At 36.3% G+C, this 27,596-nt stretch overlaps 1 protein-coding gene across 1 annotated transcript in view; it reads left to right on the top strand.

The window, feature by feature from the left end:
• TRPC6 (transient receptor potential cation channel subfamily C member 6) overlaps positions 1 to 27,596 on the top strand; it is a gene marked incomplete at both ends in the record, with an annotated part of 99,252 nt that overhangs the window by 50,204 nt on the left and 21,452 nt on the right. The window contains 3 exons of the mRNA XM_084284748.1: positions 12,205 to 12,979; positions 19,902 to 20,087; positions 22,141 to 22,305. Of these exons, the coding sequence (XP_084140874.1) occupies positions 12,205 to 12,979; positions 19,902 to 20,087; positions 22,141 to 22,305 (1,126 nt within the window). The remainder of the gene's footprint in view (positions 1 to 12,204; positions 12,980 to 19,901; positions 20,088 to 22,140; positions 22,306 to 27,596) is intronic.

Genomic DNA, 27,596 nt, shown 5'->3' with positions numbered 1-27,596 from the left:
ATAATGTTTTGTTTTGTTTATAGAGGCATGTTTGTCGTGGGCAGCCAGCTGTGTTTGCATTATAGCCATTTTAGTGATTCTGCAAGTTCTAGCTGGACAATGCTGAAGCTTCACTTAAAAAAAAAAGAAAAAAAAAAAGCACGACAATATGACCCACTAGCAAAAGTGATTTTAGTGCAGAAGTCTACAATTCATCACAAATAATATTATGATAGTAATAACAAAAGAATATTAATAGGAAAAAATGTCATTAGGAGAGTCTGGGGAATGTCAGTGTTGGACTTGATATGAACTAGATAAACCTGTTCAGTAGTCTCAAACCTAGGTAAACAAATGGATCCTAAATTACCATTTCAGGCAATGTCAGACCTCAAATTTTTAGATTGCTAGCTTATTATTACAGAGAAGCTTGCTTGAGGCAGCAATCCATCTAGCAATTGTGAATCTAGAATAGTCTTCCATGATAGCAGCTACTGATAGTCTACTCAGAATGAGGTGAGTAATGAAAGCTGATAACTCACCACAGATAGAAGAGCAGACAGCTTGCAAAACCTATATACTGTACACTATCAGTAGCTTTGTAAAAGGCACAATTTGAACTGGATAGCAAGCTCTTGACCAGAAGATCGAATTTCCCAAAGTTCCCAAATAGTTTTCAGTGCTTACAGAGGAAACCTCAGAAACAGCCATCAACCACAGTGACAAAGTCAGACACTGCCTGGCTAACCGAGGAGTAAACAAGACACAGGACATTTAATTTTGCAAAGTATACAAACTTAGATAGGCCTATAAAAATTGTTTAAGGCTCAACTCCAAAGGCATATAAATGCCTCCAGGATCACAGAATTACTTATTTATTCTGTAGATAGCTATGCGTAAGGCTGTAGGAATAGATACACAATTTACATTGCCCTTGAGATATGCTCGTAGTGAGGTATAAAAAGCATGGCAATATAGTCAGTGATATACCTTAGGTGTTTCATAGAAAAACACAAATTAGTTAGCAATGCAGCCAGTTATGAAATTTACTTTAAAGTCTTTTTATATATTTAATTTGCTTTCATCCATTTTTTCCCAGTCATGTAGTTAAAATCCTAGCTTTAATTTGAATAATTAAGACTTTTTGATTGCTGTTTTACTGTTGTCTAAAATTGCTGAAAATGATAAATTTTGGACTGTCTACCACCAGAGAAGTAAACAATGTGAGAAAATTATGTGGTGAGGCCACTAAAGACATTTCCAGGAAAACATACAGAACTTGGAGCTGTGAAATTGTTTTGAGAAGCTGAGAAAGTAAAAGTTGGAGACTGATGTTACCAAGTGTCAGGCTTAGTAAGGAGTTCCCTCTGGTGGGCACATACCCTCTGCAAGAAACAGTTAGGAAAAAATGCACTTTCTGGCTTTAAGCATCCTCAGAGTATTGCAGTGGAACTGGACAATTACACTTTAATTAAAGTGTATTTCAAAGGGTGAATGCATTCATCATTTTCTTACAGTTGAGAAAAAATGTTTTAGCGGATATGCGTAAATATAGATCAAGTTTTGTAGACAGATGCTGTTCTGAGCAAGAACATCAAGTACAGTTCAGGTTTTCAGTGGTGACCCTAAAATTAGACTTCAAAGCTTATGTTTAATGTCCAGGCTTATTGTTAAAAGTTTTCAGCAGCCAGCATGAAATTACATATGTACTCAGGTACAACAGGATCTTCAGTCCTACAAAAAGCAGTTCCATGGTAGTCTTCTGAAGCTTAAAATTACACTAATCCTCAAATAAAAGGAAGATAAAAATAATAAGCTCTCTTTTGGCACACTACCCTAAGCAGCCTCAACTCATTTCTTAGTGTCATCTGTCCTGCCTTACCATCTTACAGTGTTTAATCTGCTGTTTTCTTTCCCTTGCAAGTATATGGTATTGTGTAAGTATTGTGTATGATGTGTTCTAGGCTGGTAAAGCACTTGCTGTGCTCCTTTTCTTAGGAAGGAATTAACATCCCCTTTCTTCATTTGAAAGCTACCAGCAAACAGAGTCTAACCTTGTATTTGTTGTTCCTGACAAATCTCCTTTATGCAGACTCAATTATGGTTTTCCAGATTACCTTTCCTCCTTGGACCATTTTTCTGCAGCAACTATTTTCTTAATCATTTCCCTAAAGTTTTCTATTTGCTTGTAATTCCCTTTTCAGTGGTAGGCATCTTCTTTATCAATAATAAGCCACCATTCTTATTTCTGGAGTGAAAGGGCCAGTGAGAAGCAGGGACAACAACAAATGAAATAAGGAGCCTGGGAAATGGCTGTTTGCTCTGTGTTGTGTGCTTTCTCTCCATCAAACATTGAATAGCCACTGAACTATTTTTTCAGGGGAGAGAGGAAAATCTTCTGCTATTCCCTGAAGAAAACGTTAGTCAGACCATTACCCTTCCAATTTCGCATCAACAGATTTGAACTTTTCACCAAGCCGTGGACAAGGAAATACTTTCTAAAATCAAATTATTTTTAACCACTTCTGTACAAAAGCATTTGCACGACATAGTAAAGAAGCTTGGAGAAAACACTTCTCAACAGTACATAAACAAAAAGCTGTAACTATCCATGTCTCAGAAGTGCCTCAAGGGCAGTCCCAGTGGACACATCAATTTCTACCATAACTTCAGATAACATTCCCAAAGATTACATACTTCATGCTTGGTGTTAGATGTGCTTCTGAGGAAAAAAAAACAAACAACAAAAAACACACAAACCAACATGCCCCCTGCCATAACCCCATCCCCCAACAAAACAAAACAAACAAACAAACAAACAAACCCACACCATGTTTGTCCAGGATTTATGCAAGTAGAAATACTCGTATTTGCAGAACCCTTTCAAGTGCTGCAAAAAATGAAGTACTTAAGGGATGTTCATTGTGGCCTTTTCTCACTTCTACTGCAGTCTCTGTCTTTGGTTATTTGGAAAATATTCTGTAAATGTCCACCTGTATTTTTGGCTTGTTATTTACAGAGTTCTTCAGCTGTAGCCCAAAAACATTTTAGCACCAACTTCAAAGGTTTATGGAGGTAATTCAAATCTTTATACCAATGTGGATGTCATTAAGAGATGTTTCTCCTTATCTTTAAGCAGATTGAAGAATAATCAAATATCATTCAATTAGAAAACAGTGGCAAAAGAATCAATCTTGCTGCGTGTCAAAGGTAATTATTTCTGATGCTGTATGAGTGATGGCCCCACAGGCTGTCTCTGCTGCTCTGTGCTGAGCTCCAACCTGGAGATGAGAAGAACCAATACCCTGACCTGGCATTCAGGCCTGTGAAATGGGGCTATATCAGATTTAGCAACTGTGTGATGATGGAGAATTGCAAAAGATGCGTGGCTACTGAATAACATGTTCTGAGGGGTTTGTCTTCCCTCATAAAACAAGTATGTCCCTGTTAATGACTTGCAGGGCGAGTGGACAACATGGCTAGGAGAGACATGGAATCTGGACATCTTATCCAATTCCTCTTCACCAAGCAAGGTCAGCTGTCCCATAGCCATTCCTAACAGGGCTTTATCTTAGCTATTCTTCAATATCTCTGGTGACTGAAAATCCAAGATTTGTACAGATATTTGTTTCCAGCCAGTATCTGCCTTTACATTTGAAATTTTAACGTAATCTTCCTTTCTACAGCCTATCACTTCCTGTTCTGTAGCATGGCATAGCAATACAGGTTCAGACCACATCTGTCTCAGCATACATCCTATCTCTGGACTAAGTATATATTATTTAATATTATTTATATAAAACCTAAATATAATTTTATATGTGTATTACAAATTGCATATTATATATTGTTATATACCAGATATGTTTATATTTACATATTTTATATATACATATAAGGAAAAGGTAAGGGAAAGTAGAAGAGTAGAATATACAAGTAATTCTCTCTTCTCTAAATACCTTATCAACAAGTTTTAGGGTTTTCAGAGGTGCAGGGTACTTACCAATAAAGCTTACTAAATAGAGACAAATTATTCCCCTCTTACACAATAATTTGAACACTATTTAAATTCCTTCAGTCTTCTCAAGATCAAACAAAACCTGCTCATACTTTATTTTACATCTTCCAGACTCTTGATCGGTTCTGTTGTTACCTACTAGACTAATTCCAGTTGTTCTGTATTGTTTTTTATTTTAGACCACTTCTTGTCAGGCCCATTCAAAATTCTGACATTGCTTTCCTCCTGTTTATGATTCCTCCCAAACTAAGTTCCTGTGAGAATGTAAAACATGGAGTTTTTATTCTATCATCCAGAAAATTTATTGAAAATACTAAGTAGTACCACATCTAAGTCAGATTTTCTGAGCAACTTGTCTTTATAACCTTGGATTGATAACTACAATTTTCCAGAGTTGAGCTTCCTCTTCAAGGTTTCATTCAGCTTCTTTCTTTAGTTTGTATTTAGAATGTTATGTGTCACAGCAATGAAAGTCTAAAGACCTGCAGCATATACAAGGCTCCTGCCTGGTTCAAGATGATTTATTCTTCGGTGTTTGCAGCTGAGGGCCTTATTTGGTGCTACTAGTATCTGATCTTGTAGCTAATTACTAATTATTGGAAATTCACCAACACTTTTTGAAAATTAAATTTGAAAATGATTGATTTCATTTACATCACTTTTTATCTTTGTTGTTGGACTCGATGATCCTTATGGGTCCCTTCCAACTCGGGATATTCTATGAATCTATGATTTTTTTAAATGAAGTCTGTGGCTCTTTCAGGTTTTCTGGAAGCTCACCCAGAGAGGTGATTCAGAGATGATTACTATGTTTTTGACATTGTTTCGGCTTGTTGAAGTTATTCTCATGCTTAGTAATTGGCAAATTTTCATAATTCTTGACTTTAGGACATTGAGCAACTTGTAACTTGTAACATTGAGTAACTTTAGGACATTGAGTGACTTGAGTAACTTAAGCCAGTGTGGCCATATACTATACTTCTTTCATTCTCTTTGCTCTGGGAGTATTTATGACTTTAATATTTTTATTTAGGATGCTGTTGGCAGTCGCTACCCTCTTTTTTTCCTTAGCCATGCTTCCAGCCTGTAGATTTGCATTACACATTTATTTCCTCTTCATGAGAACTATGGTCATTATGTCTGTTTGTGCATGAATTTACTTAAGTTAATGGCTTCAGTGTAATCTCTCTCACTAAAGCATGGTCATGAAGACAGAGGCATAATTGGATTTATTGAGTTTATATGTTCTAATTTCCTAAGAAGCTGTATAATCTTACTCCAGAGGTAATAAAATTTTGAAGTTAAGCCAAAGCCTGAGTTAAAGTGAGTTAACAGAGTACTCTTACAAAATATGTAGTTAAGGTCTTTGAATTTTTGAATATAATAAAGCCTTTTACATGATTAAATGAAAAAGAGAAGGGGGCTGTGCTGTCACCACCCATGCTCATTCAGACTTTTTCTGCTATTACAGACTCTTCTAAAATGCTTTCTACTTAGGATTATGATGCTGGAGATGCTCACAATTGTTTCTCACTCCTAGACTTTCCCAGCTCAACAGCTCTTCATAGGGAAAGTCGGTGTCCTTGAAAAGAGTTGAGGTTTGAAATAGGATCTTTCAACACAGTTCTTTCATTTTGTAAATTAGACTCTCACTTCCTGAAAGCTGATTAAGGAAAGTCAGCAAAGGCAGGAGACTTATCTCTGTCCTCCAGAAGAGTCATTAATGCCCATATGATGTCTTGGATGTAAGTGCACCAGTGAGATAGCCGAAGATGCACATTTAAACACAAAATGGTTGCTAATCATTTTACTGCAAATATTGATGTGGAATTACTGTATGGTTTAGGAATGTGTCATTGAGTGGGGTTTTGTTCTGTGGCAGGTTTAATGCATGGAAGTAGCAGGAAATGAGATTAGCTCGATTTAGCTCAGCAAAATGAAGTTTGAGAGTGTGTATGATTGCTTCGTATTTGTGTGTTGCAAGTAAACACTGTCAGGGGAAAATGCTACTTAATTTGAAAGACAATTCTGGTTTCCAAACAAAACCAAATAGATATAAATTGGCCATTATTGCATTTAGACTGAAAATTAGATGAATGTTTCTAACTGCAAGAACAATCAAACTCAGGATTAGTTTTTAAGTGGGATTAGTGAGAGAAAATAAAACCCCAGGAAAACAGCAATTTCCTTTAAGGCAGAACTTGATATATTTATGGGAATTTTTTGAGATGGTTTGTGTGCTTTGTGGCTTTCTGTGCATGGACTTGACTCCATGATTCTTTGGTGGTCCACATTCCTACTAAATTATATACATTAAAGGAGGCCTTAATCTCATCTAATCAGCTAGGATCCTTTTTGAATAATCGAAAAGTACAGGTATTCCGCATGAATATTTATGCTATCCTAAAATAAATACTAAAGGTAGACAGCAGAATTCTTCTTTATCTAGAGAGTAAATCAAAATCAATTTATAGAAAAATCATACTGTTTCTATGGTAGACATGAGTTGAATATGACCCTGTATAATTCACAAAGTCAACTTTATTGTGCTTTAAGTTGAAAATACAGTGGAGACTGTGTGACTCTGCTCCATTGTGTTACATTTCTTATTTTATATGAATACTTCCTGTAATATGGTACCCAAAATGATGCAGGTATTCCAGGTTTGGTCTTTCTGGCTCTTAGAAATGAGTTAGTCCTTTAGACTACATTCCCACAAAAGTGCATTAATTATTTGTTTCAACCAACAGTTATTCAATATATTGTAAAGGCTAATATTTCATGTTGCTTCATGAATTATGTGGCCAGAGTCTGTGCCAATAGGTGCTAACATAGGTATCTTCTTGATAAAAAAGTGAATGAAAAGACCTTTGTAATGGTGAAATAAATTTAAGAATGTCAGAGCATAACACTGAACATCCTCTTCTGGAACAGCAAGTTCTCCCTTCTTTTGGAGGCAACCAAATATCTTATACCTTTCTTAACAAATTACTGAATTAATTTTTACTCCGTGTATCTAATTAAACAGAAAATAATAAAGTAGAATAATTTGCTTCCTCTGTTACAATTAAACATACTTAGAGTCTTGTGCTACAAGAACCAGTTTTAATTACAGAGCCTTAACTTTAATTAATTGCAATTGCAAATGGGTGTAACGGGAAATTCATTTCATACATATAAAATATATCGATGCAGGGAAAAACTATTGAAAATGGATTACACTGAAATTTTAGAGATCTGCATCAGAGATGTGCTACAGCGAACAATACAAAAATATTCTATTTCAGTCTGTAATAAGTTCTGCTCCAGAAGACGAGCTACTGTCTAGGGAATGTATATATTTAATTTCCCGTTTAAGCAGTGATTTTCTTATAAATTCAGGCAAGGAAAGAGGAAATGTTACTGGACAAACAAGCTGATTTTAAGTGTTCTTTACTAGCAATGATTATTCTTTGTTTTGATAAATCCTACTGAATGTGTTGCTGGAATAGAAACATAATCAGTTTCTATTATTTAAAAAATGAACGTGTTTAATGAACTGTAGATTTTTGTCAGTTAACTGAAGTTCAGTTAGCCTGTCAGTAAAAAAATTGACCAATCTTCTAACTCAAGAGGTTGTTTCCTTTGACTTTATAAGGATCAAAAGCTAGCAACATCATTTAGTACTGGATTATTTTTGCAAGGCAGGTGAAAATATGTATTTTGAATCAGTTATATAAGACGCGGTAATCTACGCTGAATATATCTCTATTTTTTGAAGGAATTTTTAAAATTGTGATACTTTATTATAGGCTGAATTTATTGTCTATTCAAATAATGTAAGTGTAAATTATTTAAATAACATTTATCAATAAATGAAGCTGCATAGATCAAGAAGAAAGAAGTAGTTCAGGACTAAGTATCTAGATGCAGCTTGCCAGAATGCTGCTCAATAAGATGGCATATACATTTCAGACTTTTCTGCCATTGCAATTCAGTGGTTAGCTTATTCAAAATTGAAAAGCCAATGGGGAGGTTAAAAAGTGGGCAAACTTGTTTCCTATGAATAAAAATTCCTCTAGTTACTATGCACTCTGAGAGATGATAGAAAGCAGCTTTGCTATGACATCTGTCAGCTCCCTCTGTCCCCTGGATGCAAGGACTGATGTATATCTACATCGCTGAATGTAGATAATGCTGCTTGGCTTGTGCACTTTCGAGGTCTGGGCACAGACTTTCCTGGTAGAAACTGAAGCAGAGAAAGCATTGAGTAACTGTCTGACCTATGATGTCCTTTGTCTCTAGATCTACCACCTATTGAACAGTGGGTCCACATGAATTCTTCAGCCCTCCTTGTGCTGCTATTTATTCTCAGAAGCTGTTTTTTCTGGTCTTCAGTCATCCTTTGCTACTTTTAACTCTAGCTGAACTTTAACTTTCCTAATGCCCTCGCTGCATGTACATTTATTCTCTCAATGTTTCTGCCAAAAGATAGAATCAGAAGGATGAGGATAAGCAGAGGAGATGTATTATCATGACTTGAGCAGATGCAGTGAAGTTAGGTTATTTGTCTTAGGCTAACATAAACATAAATTATGTTATATGAATGGTGATAACTGTCCTATACTCAGTACATCATCTGCAAAGACATGAAGTTCGTGCTCTGAATCCTTTGTGTAATGGTGTCCATTTACCTTTATCAATTGTAAAAGCTGAAGTGTTTAAACTTATTAAAGTGATCTTAGTCTTTGAGAACACTTCCCTTGATATACAGGAGAGCCATCATGGCTTTTTGGATAGTAGATATTATCAGGAGGAGTATTCATGTACATATTTGCTGCACATATGGAAAGAACAGGAGAAAAATGGATGGAGTAAGGTTTGAGGGAGATACTGTGATACCAGTTGGAGCAAAACAACAAATATTTCTTAAAAGGGTGTGGTTTGGGCCTTTAGAATTAATTGATGTAAATTAATTTTTACATCAATTGATGTAAAATTGATGTAAATTAAGATTTATATCAGAGAATATGCGTCATCTGGCAATTTCTAATGTGATAGGTGTTGCAGTGATTTTTCTTAGAAGATGGTTATGACTTGTAGTAACTTATGCTGATATATATTTCCATTAAATAAAATCTCTCAAAATCTTTCCTTTGATAAACACAATAAATAGATTAAAGATAGTACACTATAGACACTTGTTACTTATTGTCTGCTCCTACTGCCTGTTGAGTCAGGCAAAACTCACTCTGAGAAAATAACTTAAAATGGCTTTTACAGAGTAAAGAAATAAAAAAGGGGTTAAAAAGCTGCATGGTTTCCAGACTGATCAGGATATTAGAGAATTTTTACTTTAAATTTATTAATTGGGCTGGAAACTCAGACTTATGTAAGATATAACTAATGTGCTCTATAACGTGTCTTGTATTTCAATCATAGTTCTATCAATTTGTAACAAATACTGAAAAGAAGTATGTTTAATTTCAATAATAAAACTTTCATTTTGTTATTGTGAGCACCTAGTTTCTCTGCTTAGATGGTTCTGTTCTACCACTTATGTCCTGCATTCAATTTAGCACACACATTTCCACTAAAACACTTGCAGGTAGGTAAAAAAAATGACTTCTGTTTAGTGAATTTCTGTTTTTAGCACCAATATTGTCAACAATGCCAGTTACGTTATCATCTTTTTAGTTTTCATGTTTTCTGTGAAACTTCTTCAAAGGTGGACTTTTCAACACATACAATTATAAATATATGTATATTTATAAAATATGTGGAAATATGGATGGATTTTTTTTCAACCAGCAATTTACCTATAAGACATCAGCATATATATCCATGCTCTCATGTATGCTTTGAACCAAGTCCTTCTACTCATTGAGATCTGTGTTGAGACAGTCCTCAACACAGATCTCAATGAGTAGAAGAGGATGGGGTCTAACTCTATTCCATACCATGACATAGGCCCAAGAAAGGCTATAAACTTGCCATTGTCATACATTATCAGTATTGTCTGCATATTGAATAATGTTATAATTGTCAATTTTGAGTTACTCTTTATTTCATACCTTTCATATCTTGCAAAAGTAATTGCCCTATTGGACTTAAGATGTTGACAATTCAAAGCATTTCCAATGAGGAAAGGACTATATCTCTGAAACAGAGAATATAAAAGGCAGGAAGGAAATGTACAGCAAAATTAAATATAAACAATTTAGAAGATTATTATTAGAAGATATTTTGTAATGTTACTTTTTGTGAAGAAGTTTTGAGTCACTGATTCAAGTGATTGATTTTTTTTTTTTTACTTTGTCATTTAAATACTCAAAATCATATTCATTGGTATGTATTTAATAAATAAAATGTTGCTTGCAGTTATTATTTTGTGGCAATATTGAAAATACTGAAGTATCTTTGAGCTTACATATGTAAAGAGTTATTAAGTTACCATTCAAAAAGGAAAAAGGTGAAGTTGTAGTGAATATTGTGTAGTTTAACAGTAATTTCAGGAGAGAAAATGATTTGCAATTGAATTTCTGTTGAGGATTAGGATCTGTTCTGAGACAGCAGTGTCATGAATTAGATTTTCTTCTTGTTAAAAAGAATGTATCATATTTTGCCCTGAAAAAAAAACACAGCAGGTAATTAAACATTCCTCAACAAGCTTAGTTTTGAAATTGTTCATTTTATGTTTTAATAAATGAATAGTTAATGAGTAAGAGAAGTTAAGTGAAGGATGTGGATTTCTGTGGTAGAAACAAAAGGATGGTTCGCATTTCAGAGCTGTCATTAGGCAAGAATTGGCAGGATTTTGAGGCAAGCCATTAAGTGGCTGAATTAATAGGGGAATATCAAGGTTATGTACTGTAATAATGAAAAGGATTGTGGAGTTGTGGAGGAAGAGATGTCATACAATGCAGCAGATACACTTTTATTGTGTAGAGATTCAATTTATGACTGAGCAGCCAATTCTAGATATCATAAAAACACCATCAGGGCAAAGAGGATAAATCAGGCTAAAAATGTAGGCTAGACACTAGTACTACTATCAGTAGCACTGCTGATGTGGTGATGCCAATAAAATAATAAAATCAATTGAAGTCTTCCTGCCTGCTTTTCTGAGGCAGGTGGCTCTTTGGAAAATTTCCATGTTCATGTGTCCTGCTGTTTAATCCCTTGTTCCATGGCTGCTGACCCCTTTCACACCGCAACTTAGCTTCACTCTGAGCTGTGACTTAGCACTAAAGTAGACCAAGAAAAAAGCTTTGGGTAAAATGGCATCTGTAGGGACTGGTGGCTTTCTGAAGGGCCACCTGACACCTATGCTCATGAGGTGTCACTGTGTCTCCTTGTACCAGCAGAGCAGACCCGGGCTATTTTCTCTACAGGGTGCTGTTGATACCATCAGTGTCTGAACTGAGGCAGTCATTGCACATATCACCTTGCATCTCTGTTCTCCAAGTCGTCTCTGTATTTCAAATATATGCAACTTGAGATCTGATATTCTTTTTTGCTACTGAGCTGTTACAGTGAAGGTCCTCAAAATATCCCTGCTAGGGCAAGCAAAGATGTCATAAAATAGTACATTCATCCAGGAAAACGTAATTTTGCTTTTCTTGAAGAAATTCACAAACTTATCTGAATGTTTTCTGGTAAAAATATTCTTCTAGCCAAAAAGTCAAATCTTAGCATGTACAAATGTTATTATAATGCTATCTTCTTTCCTAGATTGTAATAAGAAGCACTCTTTTCATGAAGTGACTATGCATATCGGAGGAAAGCTTGGGATATGAGACAATGCTGAGAAGATAAGATTGTGTAGATAGAGAAGTACGAGAGAAAAAGAGGATTTTTTTTGTGTAAACCTGGAAAAGAACCTTGCCTTTAAAACTGTTACTCTACCTGTGTAATATAAAGCAGAATCCAGTTTCACTGAAGTTTATGCAACAGTTATGAAGGAAGAAATAAGAAAAGAAATGTACTCTTAAATGATGATTGACTAGGGCTTTCTCTTCTTGTTGAAAGAAAGTGTAGCGCACTATAGATTCCAGATCTGTGCAGTGACAGTGGTTACAAATGCATCAAAGACAGAATTTCTGGTCTTCATACTGCATTAAAAATATGCTGCAGATAAATGATGAAAAATATTTTTATTAATTATTGTTTAACATGGACATGCCCTTGCATACAGCAGAATTAATACTTTCTTTATTTCCACACAGCCGAGGCAATGAAAATAGACTAGCGCTACGACGACAGACTATTCTCCGGGAGAAGGGGAGGAGGCAGGCCAGTCGAGGGCCAGCGTATATGTTTAATGACCGCTCAACAAGTCTTTCTCTTGAGGAGGAACGCTTTTTGGATGCAGCAGAATATGGAAATATCCCGGTGATTCGCAAAATGCTAGAAGACTGCCCCTCACTCAATGTCAATTGTGTGGACTATATGGGGCAGAATGCCTTGCAGCTAGCAGTTGCCAATGAGCACCTGGAGATCACAGAACTTCTACTGAAGAAGGAGAACCTGTCTCGGGTTGGCGATGCCTTGCTTTTGGCTATTAGCAAAGGTTACGTTCGGATAGTGGAAGCCATCCTAAACCATCCCGCATTTGCAGAAGGCAAGAGGCTTGCATTAAGTCCAAGCCAGTCAGAGCTCCAGCATGATGACTTCTATGCATATGATGAAGATGGAACACGGTTTTCCCATGATGTTACACCAATCATCCTGGCTGCTCACTGCCATGAGTATGAGATCGTCCACACTCTGTTGAGAAAAGGGGCTCGGATCGATAGGCCACATGACTATTTCTGTAAATGCAGTGAATGCAATCAGAAACAAAAGCATGACTCTTTCAGCCATTCTCGGTCCAGAATCAATGCCTACAAAGGTCTAGCCAGCCCCGCTTATCTGTCTTTATCCAGTGAAGACCCCGTAATGACTGCCTTAGAGCTCAGTAATGAGCTGGCCGTGCTTGCTAATATTGAAAAAGAGTTTAAGGTGAGTAGAACGATACCTATTCTGACAGACACAGAATTATGAAGTTCAATTAAAGGCTTTTCTCGTGTTCCTTGAACAGGAAGACATTGGCATCAGCTTCATTAATAAGAACAATAACATGGGGAAATGTGTAATTGTTTCATGAATGGAACATTTAAATTTCTGGGAACTTATTGCTCTGTGCTGATTGTAATTCATACCATGTGTGTAGAAGGTGCCAGTGCCACATCCTATCAGGCAGGATAGTAAAGGAGACACAACCTGACCTTCAAACTTGTGGGAGAAGCTGGTTTATGACAGGGGAAAGAGGAGACTAAGGTTGGACAGTTTTGTCACTTATGCAAGCCAAATTGAACAATTCTACTCAAAACCTCACACATTCATTATTTTCTCATAGTTGAACTGAAAACTTTTTGTCATTTCTTACAACATTTTACAGTTATTCACTAAAAGGACTCTAAATAATGTCCTTCTTTTCCCTTTTAATGCATAGCTTTTCTCTTGTGTTTCTACTCATCTCTTCTTGTCTTTTACTAATTTATACTTGGTTATAGTTGAACTCAGCGAAGTTAAAGACTTTTTCAATGTTATACAGAATTTGTAATGTTACACAAATGCATGATTTTGAAACAAAATCAATAGACCCAGAGATTCAGTGCCCATTAGATCTTTGGAGCATGAATATTCTTTTGTGTGTGTGTGTGTGTGGATACACTGGTGCGCAGCCTAAAAAAATATTTCTATTTCCCAGTTTATTTCTATTATTTAAGACTGTAAGAGTCATAGATAGAAGCTTTTTGCTTTCAGTAACTGCCACGTGGGCCTTGTTCAAACATAAGCATTGTTAATTATGACAAAACATAAGCATTGTTAATTATGACACTGTTGTGGTTTAACCCCTTTTGGTTAATTAACTAAGAACCAGCTAAGAACCCACAGGCTCTCTCTCACTGCTCCACCAGTCAGACAGTTTCATAAAAAAAAAAAAAAAAAAAGCAAAGAAACAGCAAGCAATACACAAGATTTCTCACCACCAGCTGACTGATGCCCAGCTAGTCCCCGAGCAATGGCAGCTTCCCCGTCCAACTGCCCCCAGCTGTTATTGTTAAACATAACATCATATGGTATGGGACATCCCTTTGGCCAGTCTGGGTCAGCTCCTGGTTGCGTCCCCTTCCAGCTCCTGGTGCACTCCCAGGTATCTCGCTGGCAGGGCAGTACCAGGAGCTGAACAGTCCTTGGTCTATGTGAGCGCTGCTCTGCAGCAACTAAAACATCAGTGTGTTATCACCAATATTTTCATCCAAAATCCAAACATACAGCATGATACAAACCTCTATGAAAAAAAAAAAAACAACAACAAACAAACAAACAAACAAAACTTAATCCCAGCCCAAACCAGAACACTTAGATTAACTAACATCACTTGAACTGGGACCCTGTTGAAAGAAGGTGCTAATATATGATATTACTGTGACACAGCATGATATCTAGTCTTCTCTACCAGGAGAGCAAACCCTCTCCAAAGCATTAAAAGAATCATTTCTTATGTTGTGTTAGGAAGAGTGTGAAGTTGTCTTGATCAATATTTAATGTTAATCTTTTAAACACGGCTTTTAAGCACAGTTCTCAAGGTCATGAACCTGTCTTTGTTTAGCTGACTTGAGCTGAGATGCTTCAAATCTGAATTAGTTGCTCCTAACTCATGCTTGCACTGTATCTTTGTGGCACCAATCCATATACAGGAAGCTGAAATCTTTCTTTAAGAGGGAAAAAAAGGAGGTGGAATGTGCAAGGGGATCTAAAAAACAAGAGTTAAACTGCTGGATAGGAACAGGGGAGAATTTTTATTTTATATCAATAAGACCTATGTCTGGAAAAAACATTTCAGCTTAATGCAGAGGATAGAAGTCTGCCCCATGGAGTCCCTGGCAGAAATCGTTAGGACCTTGGGACAGAGGTTTTATCCAGTGCTTGCATGTACAGTTTAGAGAAAAGTATTTAAACCACATACTCTTGTTTCTTTTGCTTTAGCAGCTGCTGAAGATATGAACAAAAGGACTTGATTAACTTAAAGGGGAGTAAATTTAGAACAGAAGAGAAAAACATTTTTATACACCATAAATGCAGCCTGTTAAGTTCACAGCTATGTTGAGACCAATGGCATGTCTGATTTGTAGGGACTGTATAGCTCCGTTTACCACAGTTGGAGTGACACAAGTTAAGATTGTTAAATAAAATCATCATCTGGAACTGTCAGCAAGAATTGTTCTTCAGATGCGTGCTGCAGTACAGAACTGATGGGGTGAACAGGGGGCACAGTGTTTGTCCCTGGTGCCACCAGGGCCAGGAAATGCAGCACAGGTGTGAGAAAAGATGGACTGGTTCAGACAACAGGCTTCTGCAGCCTGCACTGCTGTTCCATGAGGAGGACCTTATACTGTGTGACCTGGCTCAACCCCAAGTGACCTTTAAAAAAAGTTCCTCTTTTGTTGCTGTTGTCTACTGCTTACAGGATAATATTGTGTGAAGAATTGCAAATGAGATTTTGAGGTACTGTCACTCAGCAGAAGCAGGAGGCTGGACAAGAGGCAGAGCAGCTCCATATTGCTGAGCATAAGTCAGCCAAGCTCTGCTGGGGACACACACGTGCTTTAGGGTAGGGTGAAAGGAATAGGAACAGTGAGGAGCAAGAGCACAAGGCAACACAGAAGTTTAAGTCTCTGTTAATTTAAGGTTTAACCAGGAGCAGGCAGCTGGTGACGTAAGGTCTTTCAGGAACATTTTTGTAAGTACTAAAATGATAAGGCCATTCTGGATAAACATTAAAGACAGGGGAATATATTTATACATGTATGTGCAATGAAAAGTGTTAACATTTACACTGTATGTAAGTAGTAACATTTACAATATCTACACAACCTTGGGGCTTGACTGCAAACTACCTGGCTTAGGTTCAATGCAGACAGTACAAAGGTTGTGTTTACAAAGCTGCAGGAAATGGACACCATCATCTATTCTGTCTGGGCTTGTCTGTGATCCTGTCAGCTCGTATCACTGCTTATATCCCAGCAATTTATCTATAAAATTGTTACCCTTACTTTCTTCAGGAGTTGGCTACAGTTGTTCGGAGTGTAGATTATGAATAAAAATGTGGATTTGGTTAAAATGTGTTACACATATTAGTGTAATCTAAGTAAGTATGTCTTCTGTGCATGGATTAGCTGGACATGGTAAATCTTTAGCTCCACCTAGGGTTTACCTGAGCCATTTGAAATATTCTAAAACATTTCTAAATGAAAATTGAGTTTACTGGCAATATACTGTTTTAAAATTCACCTATTTTTCAGTGCTGATGGAGTATTATTTGAGATAACACTAACCATGAAACTGTGATTTAGACCCAATTTCAAATCCCATACTCAGCAGAAAGCACTATTCTCTGGAACAAGCTCCTTTCTTTGCTTCAGACATCTGTAGGAATTGTCCTTATAAGTGTTTTGGAGGATAATTCTTTATTATGGATAAATACAGAAAAAAGTAGAGCATGACTGCTGAAGAAAGAGTAACTGGACTGTTGTGTGTAGTATTTCTGTACCAAGCACACAGTTAATGTAGGCTTCCCGAGAAATTTTGAAATCTGCAAGATTTTCTGAAAGCCATTTAATTTAACTTTGTACAACATAGCTAAGTGAGCAGCTTTATGAGGTTTGATAGCATATGAATCCTTATTTGGAGTATTGCGTTTGTATTTTCTTTCATCTAAATTCTTTGCCCACCCTAGAGCTAATATCTCTGCTCTGTCCATAAGTATGAAGATGATATCTGACAAATATTGTCCTGCAGAGATATGGCCTGGAGTTTTGAGAGGGACAGCTGTGGCCCAGCGCTGTTCAAAAAGGATAAGATTTGCATTGAATGCAGAGTTCTCTGCAGCTATAATGGCAACACACTGTTTTATTATATAATGTGATGGAGTGGAAAAATATTTTTTTTTTCAATAAATGTAGATGTGTTGCTGTTTGGTGTAAATTAATACCCCAATAAAGTCTTTTAAGTTTTCATTCCTGATGAGAATCAAAATCCAAACTATCAACTCAAAGCCTGATTTTCTGTTTGTTTTCAGTTAACCCTTGTTACAGAATTAGGGTCCCAAGTCTTGATTGTGGGTATTCATTGCTCTTTTAGAGAAAGGTTATCATCACCTTTTAGAGATGAACACCTGAGACATGGAAGGGGTAAAGGCTTCATTTGTAAGGGGGATAATATGTTTCTCTACCTACTTAGATGCCTAGGTCCAACATTTAGGACCCACTTTTGGGGCGTCCCTACCAAGGCACTGGTAAATCCTAAATCCACCAGGAGCCAGTGGCTTTTCACAGGAGGCAGCGTAGAGAGGGGTCCTTTCTTCTGGGAGGATCAGTTGTGGTGGTGCCAACACTGCTGTCCTGCTTATGGGGTCAGAGGTGAGGCAAACGGCTGGCCCAGGATGTGGTCGGCCCAGTGGCCTCTGCTTTCCTACCCAGACCACCAGGACAGACTGCCAGGAAGGACAGGTGACACTGCTGGACACAACGTCCACTGCCATCCCCATCTCTCCTGTCATTCCTCTGCCACCAGGGTCCTGTTCATCCTTCTCCAGAGTGCTTACCCCAAATCTTCACCCTCCTTTTGCAGGGTGGGAGCAGCCTGGGGTGCTGATCCCTCAACCTTGGCTTGCCAACATTTGGCAAAGCGGAGATTTTCCTGAACTTCAGAGAAGCCTGGAACCAACTTTGTCACACATAAAATAAAGCACACACCTACCTGCTTGCAGAATTAAGGGCTGATTCTTTTAAGCCTCTAAATGTAAATTAATTGCAAACTGCCTTTTTAAGTCTTGTAGGGCTGCTTTTTTAATTCATTGTTTATGATTTGCAGTAAAAAGACAAAAACAAAAACACAAACTTGTGGAATTCTCAATGTGCTGTTGGCTATTTTAGAAAGTGAGTTAAGCCAAACAAATTACCATTTTCTCTTGGTTCACATTAATGGTAAGAGACAGGAGAACTGGAGGGGAAGTGACTGTGCATCTGTGACTGAGACAGGGAGACGGTGAGAAGCATGTATTGCAATTAACCATTTCAGCTGTTACTACACATTTTTGTGCACTGAGGAAACAAGGGACACAGAAAAAAATATATATTCTTCATTAGAATAAAGAATTTTGTTTGGAAAATGGCCAAAGACATTGGTGTCCACCATGGGGTAATGGTCTCCTCACATACTGTTTTGAAAATCCTCAAAATCCAAAATGTCATGTCTCAGTCACCAGTGTGACTGTGTATGCACATATATTTATCACATATATTTATCAGCCTAGAACTGTTCATTGTACCTAAAAAGGTACATACGTACATAGGTTGATTCTTTGTTTTTCCTTTGCCTGGGAATGTCAAAAAGCTGCTTTTCCTCTAACTCTGAGAACATTTCAGTATTAAAATGATTGAATAGTAAGTTTTACCTTAGCCACTGGTACAAAAATGAAAGCCAAACAGAAGGTGATATATTACTCTCAAGAAGCGTCTTTTTAAACTGCCAAGATGTTGGGATTTTGGTTAATCTCTATAGTTACTCATTTGAATAGAGAGAAAACAAATAATACAACAGTAAAATATACAACATGTCGTGAAAAAGTTAATTTTATTATTTAGTTTCTGTCTTCTCTGCAGAGAAATGCAAAATTCTCTGACAAATCTGAGCTATCTTGCTTACGTTACATTATTAAACATATAAATCACAAACACTTATGGAGTCCTATAGTGGTATGTGTATGCATCTATGAATATTTGCATCCATATAAGTGAAGTGAAATGTAAAACTCAGATGCAATCCTTTAATATATACAAGTAATAAGCTCCTGGTATGTTATGTTTAATAAAGAACAAATATATATGAATTACACTCTCAGCAAATAAATTAGGATATCCTGCATACTACAGATAATGGTTTGTATTCCTGGCTGTGCATTAGTTGGCAGTTAGTATAAGGAAGTATTTTAAAAAGAATGATAGAAGAGAGAATGCTATGAAAAACAGACCAGAAGAGGGAGAAATGTTCCACTGTAGTAACAGTGTTTGTAGAAGGCAACTTTGAACATGAAACTAGAGACTGCATGAGCACTTCTGTATGACTTTTGCTGTTGTTGTTTTTTGCTTCATTCTTTTGTTTGGGAAAAAATGTACAGTAATTACGTCTTTTTAAGACATTAAAAATTAGTAAAAATTAGTCAATTAAAATTATTAAAATTATTAAAAATTAAAAACATCAGAAGATTGTGACATATGAATAAGAAAGTTCTTAGTTCTCAAAAGAACTAAGCAGGGGGTAATAAGTCTATACACATTATTTAGCTTTAGATTTACATCTATATCTGTATGCATCTGTCTACCTATCTACCTAATTTAACTTTTGTGACCCAAACACAGCTGCGAGCAAGTAGTGGTTAATGAATTGTGGTTTACAGTGACGGATTTGGTAATCAGTGACTGAGAAAAATAACAGGTAGTTAAACCAATAACCAACTGAACTTGCCATTACAGGGCAACATTTTGGCCGACTCACCAAAGTCTGAAATAGTCATTAAAATACAGTATTTCTAAAAGTTTCATTAAAGTTTTGATTGGCTATAAAGTAAGTCTTGAGAAGTAACCTAGATGTAAAACTTGATGGTCTAAATGACCAAGATGAGATGTATCCTAATCTTTGTGAACATTCAGGGGAAGTAAATGCTGGATAGAAAAGTGCTGTTAACCTACGACAAGAAAGCAAAACAAAATGCAAAAAAACTATTGATACTCAACAAATGTATAACTGGAATGCAGAAGTATTTCTCTGTTTGTTCTAAACATCAATTCACTTTCTTTCTTCCTTTCTTTTCCAGAATGATTACAAGAAATTGTCTATGCAATGCAAAGATTTTGTAGTTGGACTCCTTGATTTGTGCAGAAATACAGAAGAAGTGGAAGCTATTTTGAATGGTGATGTAGAGATGAGCCATAATAATGGAGAACATGGTCGCCCCAGCCTTAGCCGCTTAAAACTTGCCATTAAGTATGAAGTAAAAAAAGTAAGCAATTATGTTGATGGCATGAAATCATGGGATTATTGAATGTTTATGGTACGGTAGCTTTTGACATTTGAATGAACATTTCGGCCCTTCTATCAAGTGTATTTTACAAACAAAAGAATACTCACCCCAAATAGCTTGCAGTATGAAAAAGAAATGGATATGCAGGGTGGATACTGGCCACAGTGAGTATGCAACTTAATGGTTCTAAGAAAATACTAGCTGTATGCAAATTTTTTAGGTATTTACTTGGTTTTAGTTTTAGTGTACTTAAAAAAAAAAAATAAAAAGGTGGAAGAAATTTGTACTAATTCTGAAGCCTGGGAAAGTATAAGATTTAATAAAAAACAGATGATAGCACAGCAGTCTTGTGCTATTGATACCCATTTTTTGTCAGGCTGTTATGACTTACTTAGAAAATTGAGAGAACTTAATGAAACTATGTGTGTCACAGAAAATGTATATTTTTCTGTGTGGATAATTGGAGACACAATCTAGGAGTAAAAGTACTACAGTGGGCTCTAGGCACCAGGCAGTGTTGAAAACATGACATCACTTCTTTGGCTGACTTTCCATTTCCATTGCCAATTTAAGTCTTTGGTCTGCATTTGAAATGTACTCATTGAATAGGATCAAGCTGAGTTAGTAGCTACACCCAGACTCTTGAATTACTCAGAAGCTTCTCTTGGATAATATAGGTTGATAAGTTCCAGATTATGTATATATGTGAGAAATTATTTGATGAAGTTTGTGCAAATGAGGGACACGAGGATTTAGTTCAGGAACATGCTTAGAAAGCAGGTTACCCTAAAGTAGGGCTATCTGATCTCAGAGCAGAAAGATCTTTGATAAAATTTCTACATAATGAAACAAATCAGATCAATACAGTGAAAATGATCAATTGCTTATTTTAATGAAAAAATAGAAATGGAATCAGAATGCATAAAGATCCAGTATGGACTGAATATACAGATCTAGTTTGTACAGGAAGAGCTTCAAATTTTTTATGGAAATGGAGTTCACATCTCTGGGTCAAACCTTAAAAATTGATATGTGAGCAATATTTACAGTGTTCATGAATGAAAGAAAAGAAGAAAACATTTTTGACTGAGGAGCACCTACCAGCAAATGAACACAAACATGCAAAACATTTGGAAAGCAAAGTTCACTAAAGAGAGCTAAAAAAACTTTCAAAAGGAACGTACAACATTGAACATGTCCTTCACAGTGTTTGAGTCTTTATCCTGCCTTGAATGGGAACTTGCTCTCAACATTTTCCATTGCCTGTTAGATGACATTTCTTGCACCTTCAGCCAGTCACATAAAAGAGAACAAAGAGAACTATTCCTGAAAAATCTACTGGATTCATTTAAACTTTTAATTGTGTTTCCATGTTGAGACTTAAACTTTAATGCACAGAAGAATCCACCATTTATTAATACTACCATTTTAAGATGCTTCTTATACTCTCCAGAAGTTTTGACAGAAAAGAGGGCTGCAAGTCCAACTTTTCAGTTTTGCAGTATACGTCTAAAAGATTCCATAACCAAGTTACAAATAGCCCTTCCTTGATTTCCTGCAGAAGTGACAGTGGTATTCTTATGTCAGCTGAAAAAGTGATATTTTCCAACATGGCATGTGAAAATATGGTGTATTTTTTCTTTCATAACTGAACGCTGTATAGCATCATTTGCAAAACAGAAAGACTTAAAGTTTTGGAATTTCTGAGGTAGCAACATGAAAATCAGAGATGTAGGAAGCAAGTGGAGTTTGCACAGATAAAGTTGATGGATAATTACACTTAGAAGGAAATTAGTTCGTGATGGACCCCTTTTTTTAAGTTAATGTATTTATTGTTGCTAATAGCAACAAGTGCATTGCTGGGAGATTACACTCATCAAAAAACTTTTTTCTTATACTCCTGTTAATGCTCCTTTGAATATAAGCTGAGTTTTTTCTAGTCCCACAGTCCAAACACACTGCACATGGCTACTATTTTAATAAAAGGTATTCTAATAGTAATGTTCTGTTGTGTTTCTTTTCTCTATTACAGTTTGTAGCACATCCCAACTGCCAGCAACAACTTCTCTCAATCTGGTATGAGAATTTGTCAGGTTTGCGGCAGCAGACCATGGCAGTGAAGTTTCTAGTTGTTCTCGCTGTTGCAGTAGGACTGCCCTTCCTTTCAATGGCTTACTGGATTGCTCCTTGCAGTAAGGTCAGTTGACAAAATCTTGTAATGGCCATTTATTAATATTTATAACATTTCCATTTAGATTCCTGGCTGGCAGATGAAGCATAGGTATATGTATAAATTACTGGTGTGCTCAGATGGTGCTTCAGAAATGTGTTATTTTAAAGCTGGGTTAGAACAGAATGGCTGCAGTATTACATGTTCTGATAATTGGAATTATGACAGGTAACTGTATTGTGTTAAATGCAAAGTATATTAAGTTAAGTTACCGTAGCTGAACAGGAGTCATCTTGTAGAAACTGTAGAAACAATGAGTCAAACTATTCTTCATTAGTTGCTGCATTAGTAGTCAAGTGCTGACTACTAATCCTCATTTTCCATTTTTCAGAGATAGACTAATGGGTTGACTATTGTCAACCCGTTGGCTATGGGTTGACTCTAATTACCTCAAAGGCAATTTTATTTTTGATTATGGAAAATGAGTAGATAAAGGTCACAAGATCATGAAGCCAGAAATTAGCACAATCATCATTGGTTTCCTAGTCAAGGTGGATTGTGTTGGCTTGTCAAGACAGTGCTGTGGCTCATTGTATTCCATTAGGTTTTTAAAGCAGCCACGCAGCCTCTCTTGCATCCATTTATAACATGATGTTGTTTGGATTTGGATACTACCACTTTATCTCTTTGAGTGACATATAGACTGTGGAAAGCCTTTCCACTGTGGACAGTTTACAGTCTCTAATCTCTCCAAACTTTGTGTTGAAACTCTGTTTTAGTTGGTTAGCCACTATCCATTGCAAATGGACACTGATGGAAGTTTTCCTTTGAGAGTATATTAGAAGGAACAAATGGATCTTATAAGGATCTTACAGTGTGGTGGTTTTACCGTGCTGGGCAGCTAAACCCCACAACCGCTCTCTCACTCCCCCTCCTTTAGATGAGGAGGGGGAGAAGTAAAGCAAAGAACAACTCACGGGTTGAGATAAGGATAATTTAATTAAAGGGAAATAATTATAATAATTAAATAAAGACTACCATGAACTAAACAATTTAAGTAAGGGGAAATAAAAAGGGAAAGGGGAAAAGGGAGGGGAAAAGGAAAAATAAAAAGAAGGGAGGAAAACAAACAAAATAAATGAAGGCTATATGGAAGTGCAGAGGAAAGAAATTACTCTCTACTTCCCACAAATGAGCGATGATTGACCACGTTCTTGAAGCAAGGCCTCAACGCACGCAGCCGGTGTTCGAGAGGAGGACCGACGTTTTCTCAACGAGAGCCCACCCCACCCCTCTTCTTCCTGTTTCCACCTTTTATTGCTGAGTGTGATATCACATGGTATGGAATATCCCTTTGGTTGGTTTAGGTCAGCTGCCCTAGTGATGTTTCTCTCCTCACTTTTTGCCCACCCCCTAGGAGGGTTAGAGAAAGGCCCAATGCTGTGCCACTGCTGCTCAGCAGTAGACACAACACTGGTGTGATAACACTGCTGTTCCAGCTACAAGTACAGAGTACGGCACTGTATGGGCTGCTGCCGGGAAAGTTAACATTCCAGCCAGACCCAGTACACTTACAGAGCACAATATATCTATGATTTTAGCAGGCTGAATCCATTGCACATATGATTCCAGGGATAGAGGAAGTTTCAGAGAGGATTGAAGTCTTTTTTCTTTTTTTTTTTTTTATTGTTCTGTGAGAGGGAAAAGGTGGGTCTTTTCTGTTTTGCTGTATTTTTCATTTCTTTCAGTACGAACAATAAAAATCAGTTATATTATTTTCAATTTTCTATATAGTGACTAGGATTTTTATGAATGTTTTTGTCTGAAAACGCACCCTGAGATTCAACACTTTAGTAATTGTTTTTCAGCTATAGCAGTGACTTGTCTATTTGTCATTTCCCTTTTTTAATGATTTATTGGATCTTAAAGTCATTTTGAACAATCATACATTCTAGAAAAGCTATTTCAAAGTAGCTTTTCAAAGTCAAGTTTCAAGGGACAACATCCTTTAACATTTCACTTCATCTGTTCCTTTTCAATCATCTCATCCTGTGATCTATATGTTGGATGTTTCATTATATTCTGCAAATATAAAATTCAATCCATCTTTTTAAGCAGTTGCAATTTCTTTTCTTGTACTTCACTCATACTTCAAAATCTGTTTCCTTTTTTTTTTTTTTTTTTTTTTTAGGACAAAAATGTCATAGGATTGCCATAGGATTGCTCCAATAAAGAACATTATATCTATAACACTACCTATCTATGGAGTTCATTCTGTGTATGAACTGATGGAATTTTATAATTTCTTTTTCCTACCGAGATAAATTACCCATATTTTTTCCAGATATGGAACTGTAGGTCTCAGTGACAGCAGGAAGAGAAGGCAGTATTTATGGTGAAAATAACAACTGGCATTGAAGTTATTCTGATACTTTTCTTTAAATTCTCATGCCATTTTTGAGAAAGGCAAAAAAAAAGGTGCAGCCTTATTGTCTTTGTAACAGTTACAATATCTCAGACAGTTACTTGTGCAGCCATACACTTTTCCTTCTAGGAAAAAAAGCACAAAACAAAACAAAACAAAAACTTACTTTGAGCTTGACGTGCATATTGGGAGTTTCACATCTGGAAGAAATTTCAGAGAAAGCTGTGGACAGAGGCCTGTTGATTTGGCAGGAATTGACCCGTGTTAGATTCTGAACAACAAATGTCCTCTTAGTGAGTGATCCACTCAGCTTAGCTGGTGATCCACTTAGAGGCACTTCAAAAGTTTTGTGAACTATTTGCTCTGATTTTCTGTCTGGTAGTTTAGTTTAACTACAGACATAATTAACCCAAACCTTCTCAAATACTATTTAGTTGCATGACATTTTGAAAGATGAAATATTATTTTCACTTTTGTACAAGAATTTTTATAAAGTCTGAGCTCTTCAGTTATAATTAATAATAGAATTTATATTAATAATTTTATGAATTTATGCGTAATTCAGTCAACCTCTGGTCAAGATGGGGATCTGAATTTGAAATTCAGTCTTCTTTTTCTGTTCCCATCCCATTGGTGTTGGGATTTCTGAAAAAGTAACATCAGTCCCTATGTGTTTCTAGAATGTTCTGAGGGTTGTACATATTCTATTTCACTGCAGTGGAAGAAAAGAAATTTAGTGTTATGTCCAGTACATGAAGAGCTTGGAAAATGTTCCCCCTAAAAAGTATATGCATTATCCCTTTTTGTTACCAGGCTTTTTTCCTTTGTGACAGATGTGCTACCCAGAGACCTATTTTATCTTCTCTATATCAGTGCCATACTCTATAATGTTATGATACAGACTGTTTCTGCAGATTCACATGGAAGGACTAACATTAATCACTGACTAAAGTCCTCAGACACTTTAGATGACCTTATGTATGGGGTATATGCAATATAACTAACCATATCTTGTCCTAGAATCATAGAATCTTAGAATGTCCTGAGCTGGAAGGGGCCCATGAGGATCATTGAGTCCAACTCCTGGTTTCACACAGGGCAACCTAAACCCAAATCAATATATAAAAGTGTGTCTAAACTATCGTACAAAGGATCAGAAACCATCAAAAGCATTTAAGGTACAGAAAGAGAGCATTTAGAACACCATGTCCTTGGTCTCTGCAATGGGAAGGAATTTATTATGTCAAACTGCTAAGTGAAATTCTATTAAAGAAGGACTCTAGCTTATAGAAAAGTCTCAACATCCTGAAAGATCATGCAGTGTTTTACATTTTCTTGCTCAGAGTCCTATTTTCTGACCTATGTCCCCTGCATAAAGAGATTCAGGATTTAAAAAGTGCCATTTCAAGATTTTCTTGGATCACTTACATGTACCAATGTCCTAGTAACTTCCAGAATTTGTGTGATCAGTCAGGTGTGGTCAGTTCTGCCTCCAGGGAGTATTTTACTACATTATTTTGCTATTTTTTGTTTTTGGAAGGGGTGGGGATCTAGGAGTTCAGTTTACGATCAACAGGTATATTAACACTACTTCCCTCAATATTTTTTCTTTTTTCCTGGCTATGACTCTTTCTGGCATCTGTCTCCTAACCCATCTTCGTTTGTGAACACAAGCTTAGTGCATTTAAAAGGACACTGTCAAGGTACTTTATCTTCCAACTCTGCTTTATTCCATGTTGTTTATGACTGTTCCTTGCTAGACTGAAACAAAATATTTTCCCATGACAAATATCTGCTCTTTTTTGTAGTTAACACAAAATAATTGGTTGTTGAAGATTGTCTCAGAAAACAATGAGAAACAATGAATGACATGGATTTGCAGAATAATATATAAAGGAGAAAGAAGATGAAATGTTGTGCCTGCTAACCTTGACAGTGTTCCTTTAAGAGTACCTTCTTTTTATATTTGTCTAATTTTCTTAATGTTTTCTGTGCCTGAGACCTTACCATTGCATCCTCTTATTCTTTGTTTCTGTAAAAGCTGATTGTAAAGTTGGCATAAATCTGATTTTGATATTGAAACAAGTGTAGCAAAAATGCTTATGGCAATAATTCATCTTTCTGTCTTCCCTCCTTTTTTCCAGACCACAAATAGTCATATATTTCACCTGGGATCTGTGACACTTGCTTTCAATTCTTTCCATAAAATTTTTGTCAAGATGCTATAAGAGTATTTTTCTACAGCTGCCAACTCAGTGAACTAGCTAAGACTTTTGCTATTAATATTGGCACTCTTAAGCTATCCCCTATAGTAAATAACTGCTAAAAGTTCAGCCTAGTGTGAACTTCTATGGAACTTTTAGGTTTTTTAAGTGTCATGCTAAACTGTTTTGAAGCCATGCATAGTCATCACAAGGTTAAGGATGTTTCCATTAAAGGAGTCGGGAAGGAAATTAAGACACTACAGAACTATAAACATACCCTCCTGAGGCCTAATGACATTTTTTTAAAAAGGGAGTAAACTGGAAAAACTGCAAAATAACTGTGCTAAACAGTATCATGTCAGTCAGGAAACAGAATTCTTTAGTTATAATGTACTCCTGATGATAATTCAATGCCTTTAGTAAGTGTCAAAATCCCATTTTCTTTTCTGCCTCATAAAGATCACTGAAAAGTAAATTTGGAAGATATTTAACAACTATAATAAATATTTCTCTTGATTACCCATAATAGGCATAAACATGCCCCAAAAGAATTATAGAATTGTTTCAAAACACTGAGTTAAAAATACATATATGGTGAAACTGAGAATCAAAATTATCCCTTTGAAAACGGGAAATAAGCAGAAACTTTTAAATGTGGTTATCAGTATGGCATCATAGTACAATTTTTT

The sequence above is a fragment of the Netta rufina genome (assembly GCF_964035555.1).
Source record: "Netta rufina genome assembly, chromosome: 1".
NCBI classification, from domain to species: domain Eukaryota; kingdom Metazoa; phylum Chordata; class Aves; order Anseriformes; family Anatidae; genus Netta; species Netta rufina.
The sequence above is the reverse complement of the archived record's forward strand: the minus strand, read 5'-3'. Positions and strand labels throughout refer to the sequence as shown.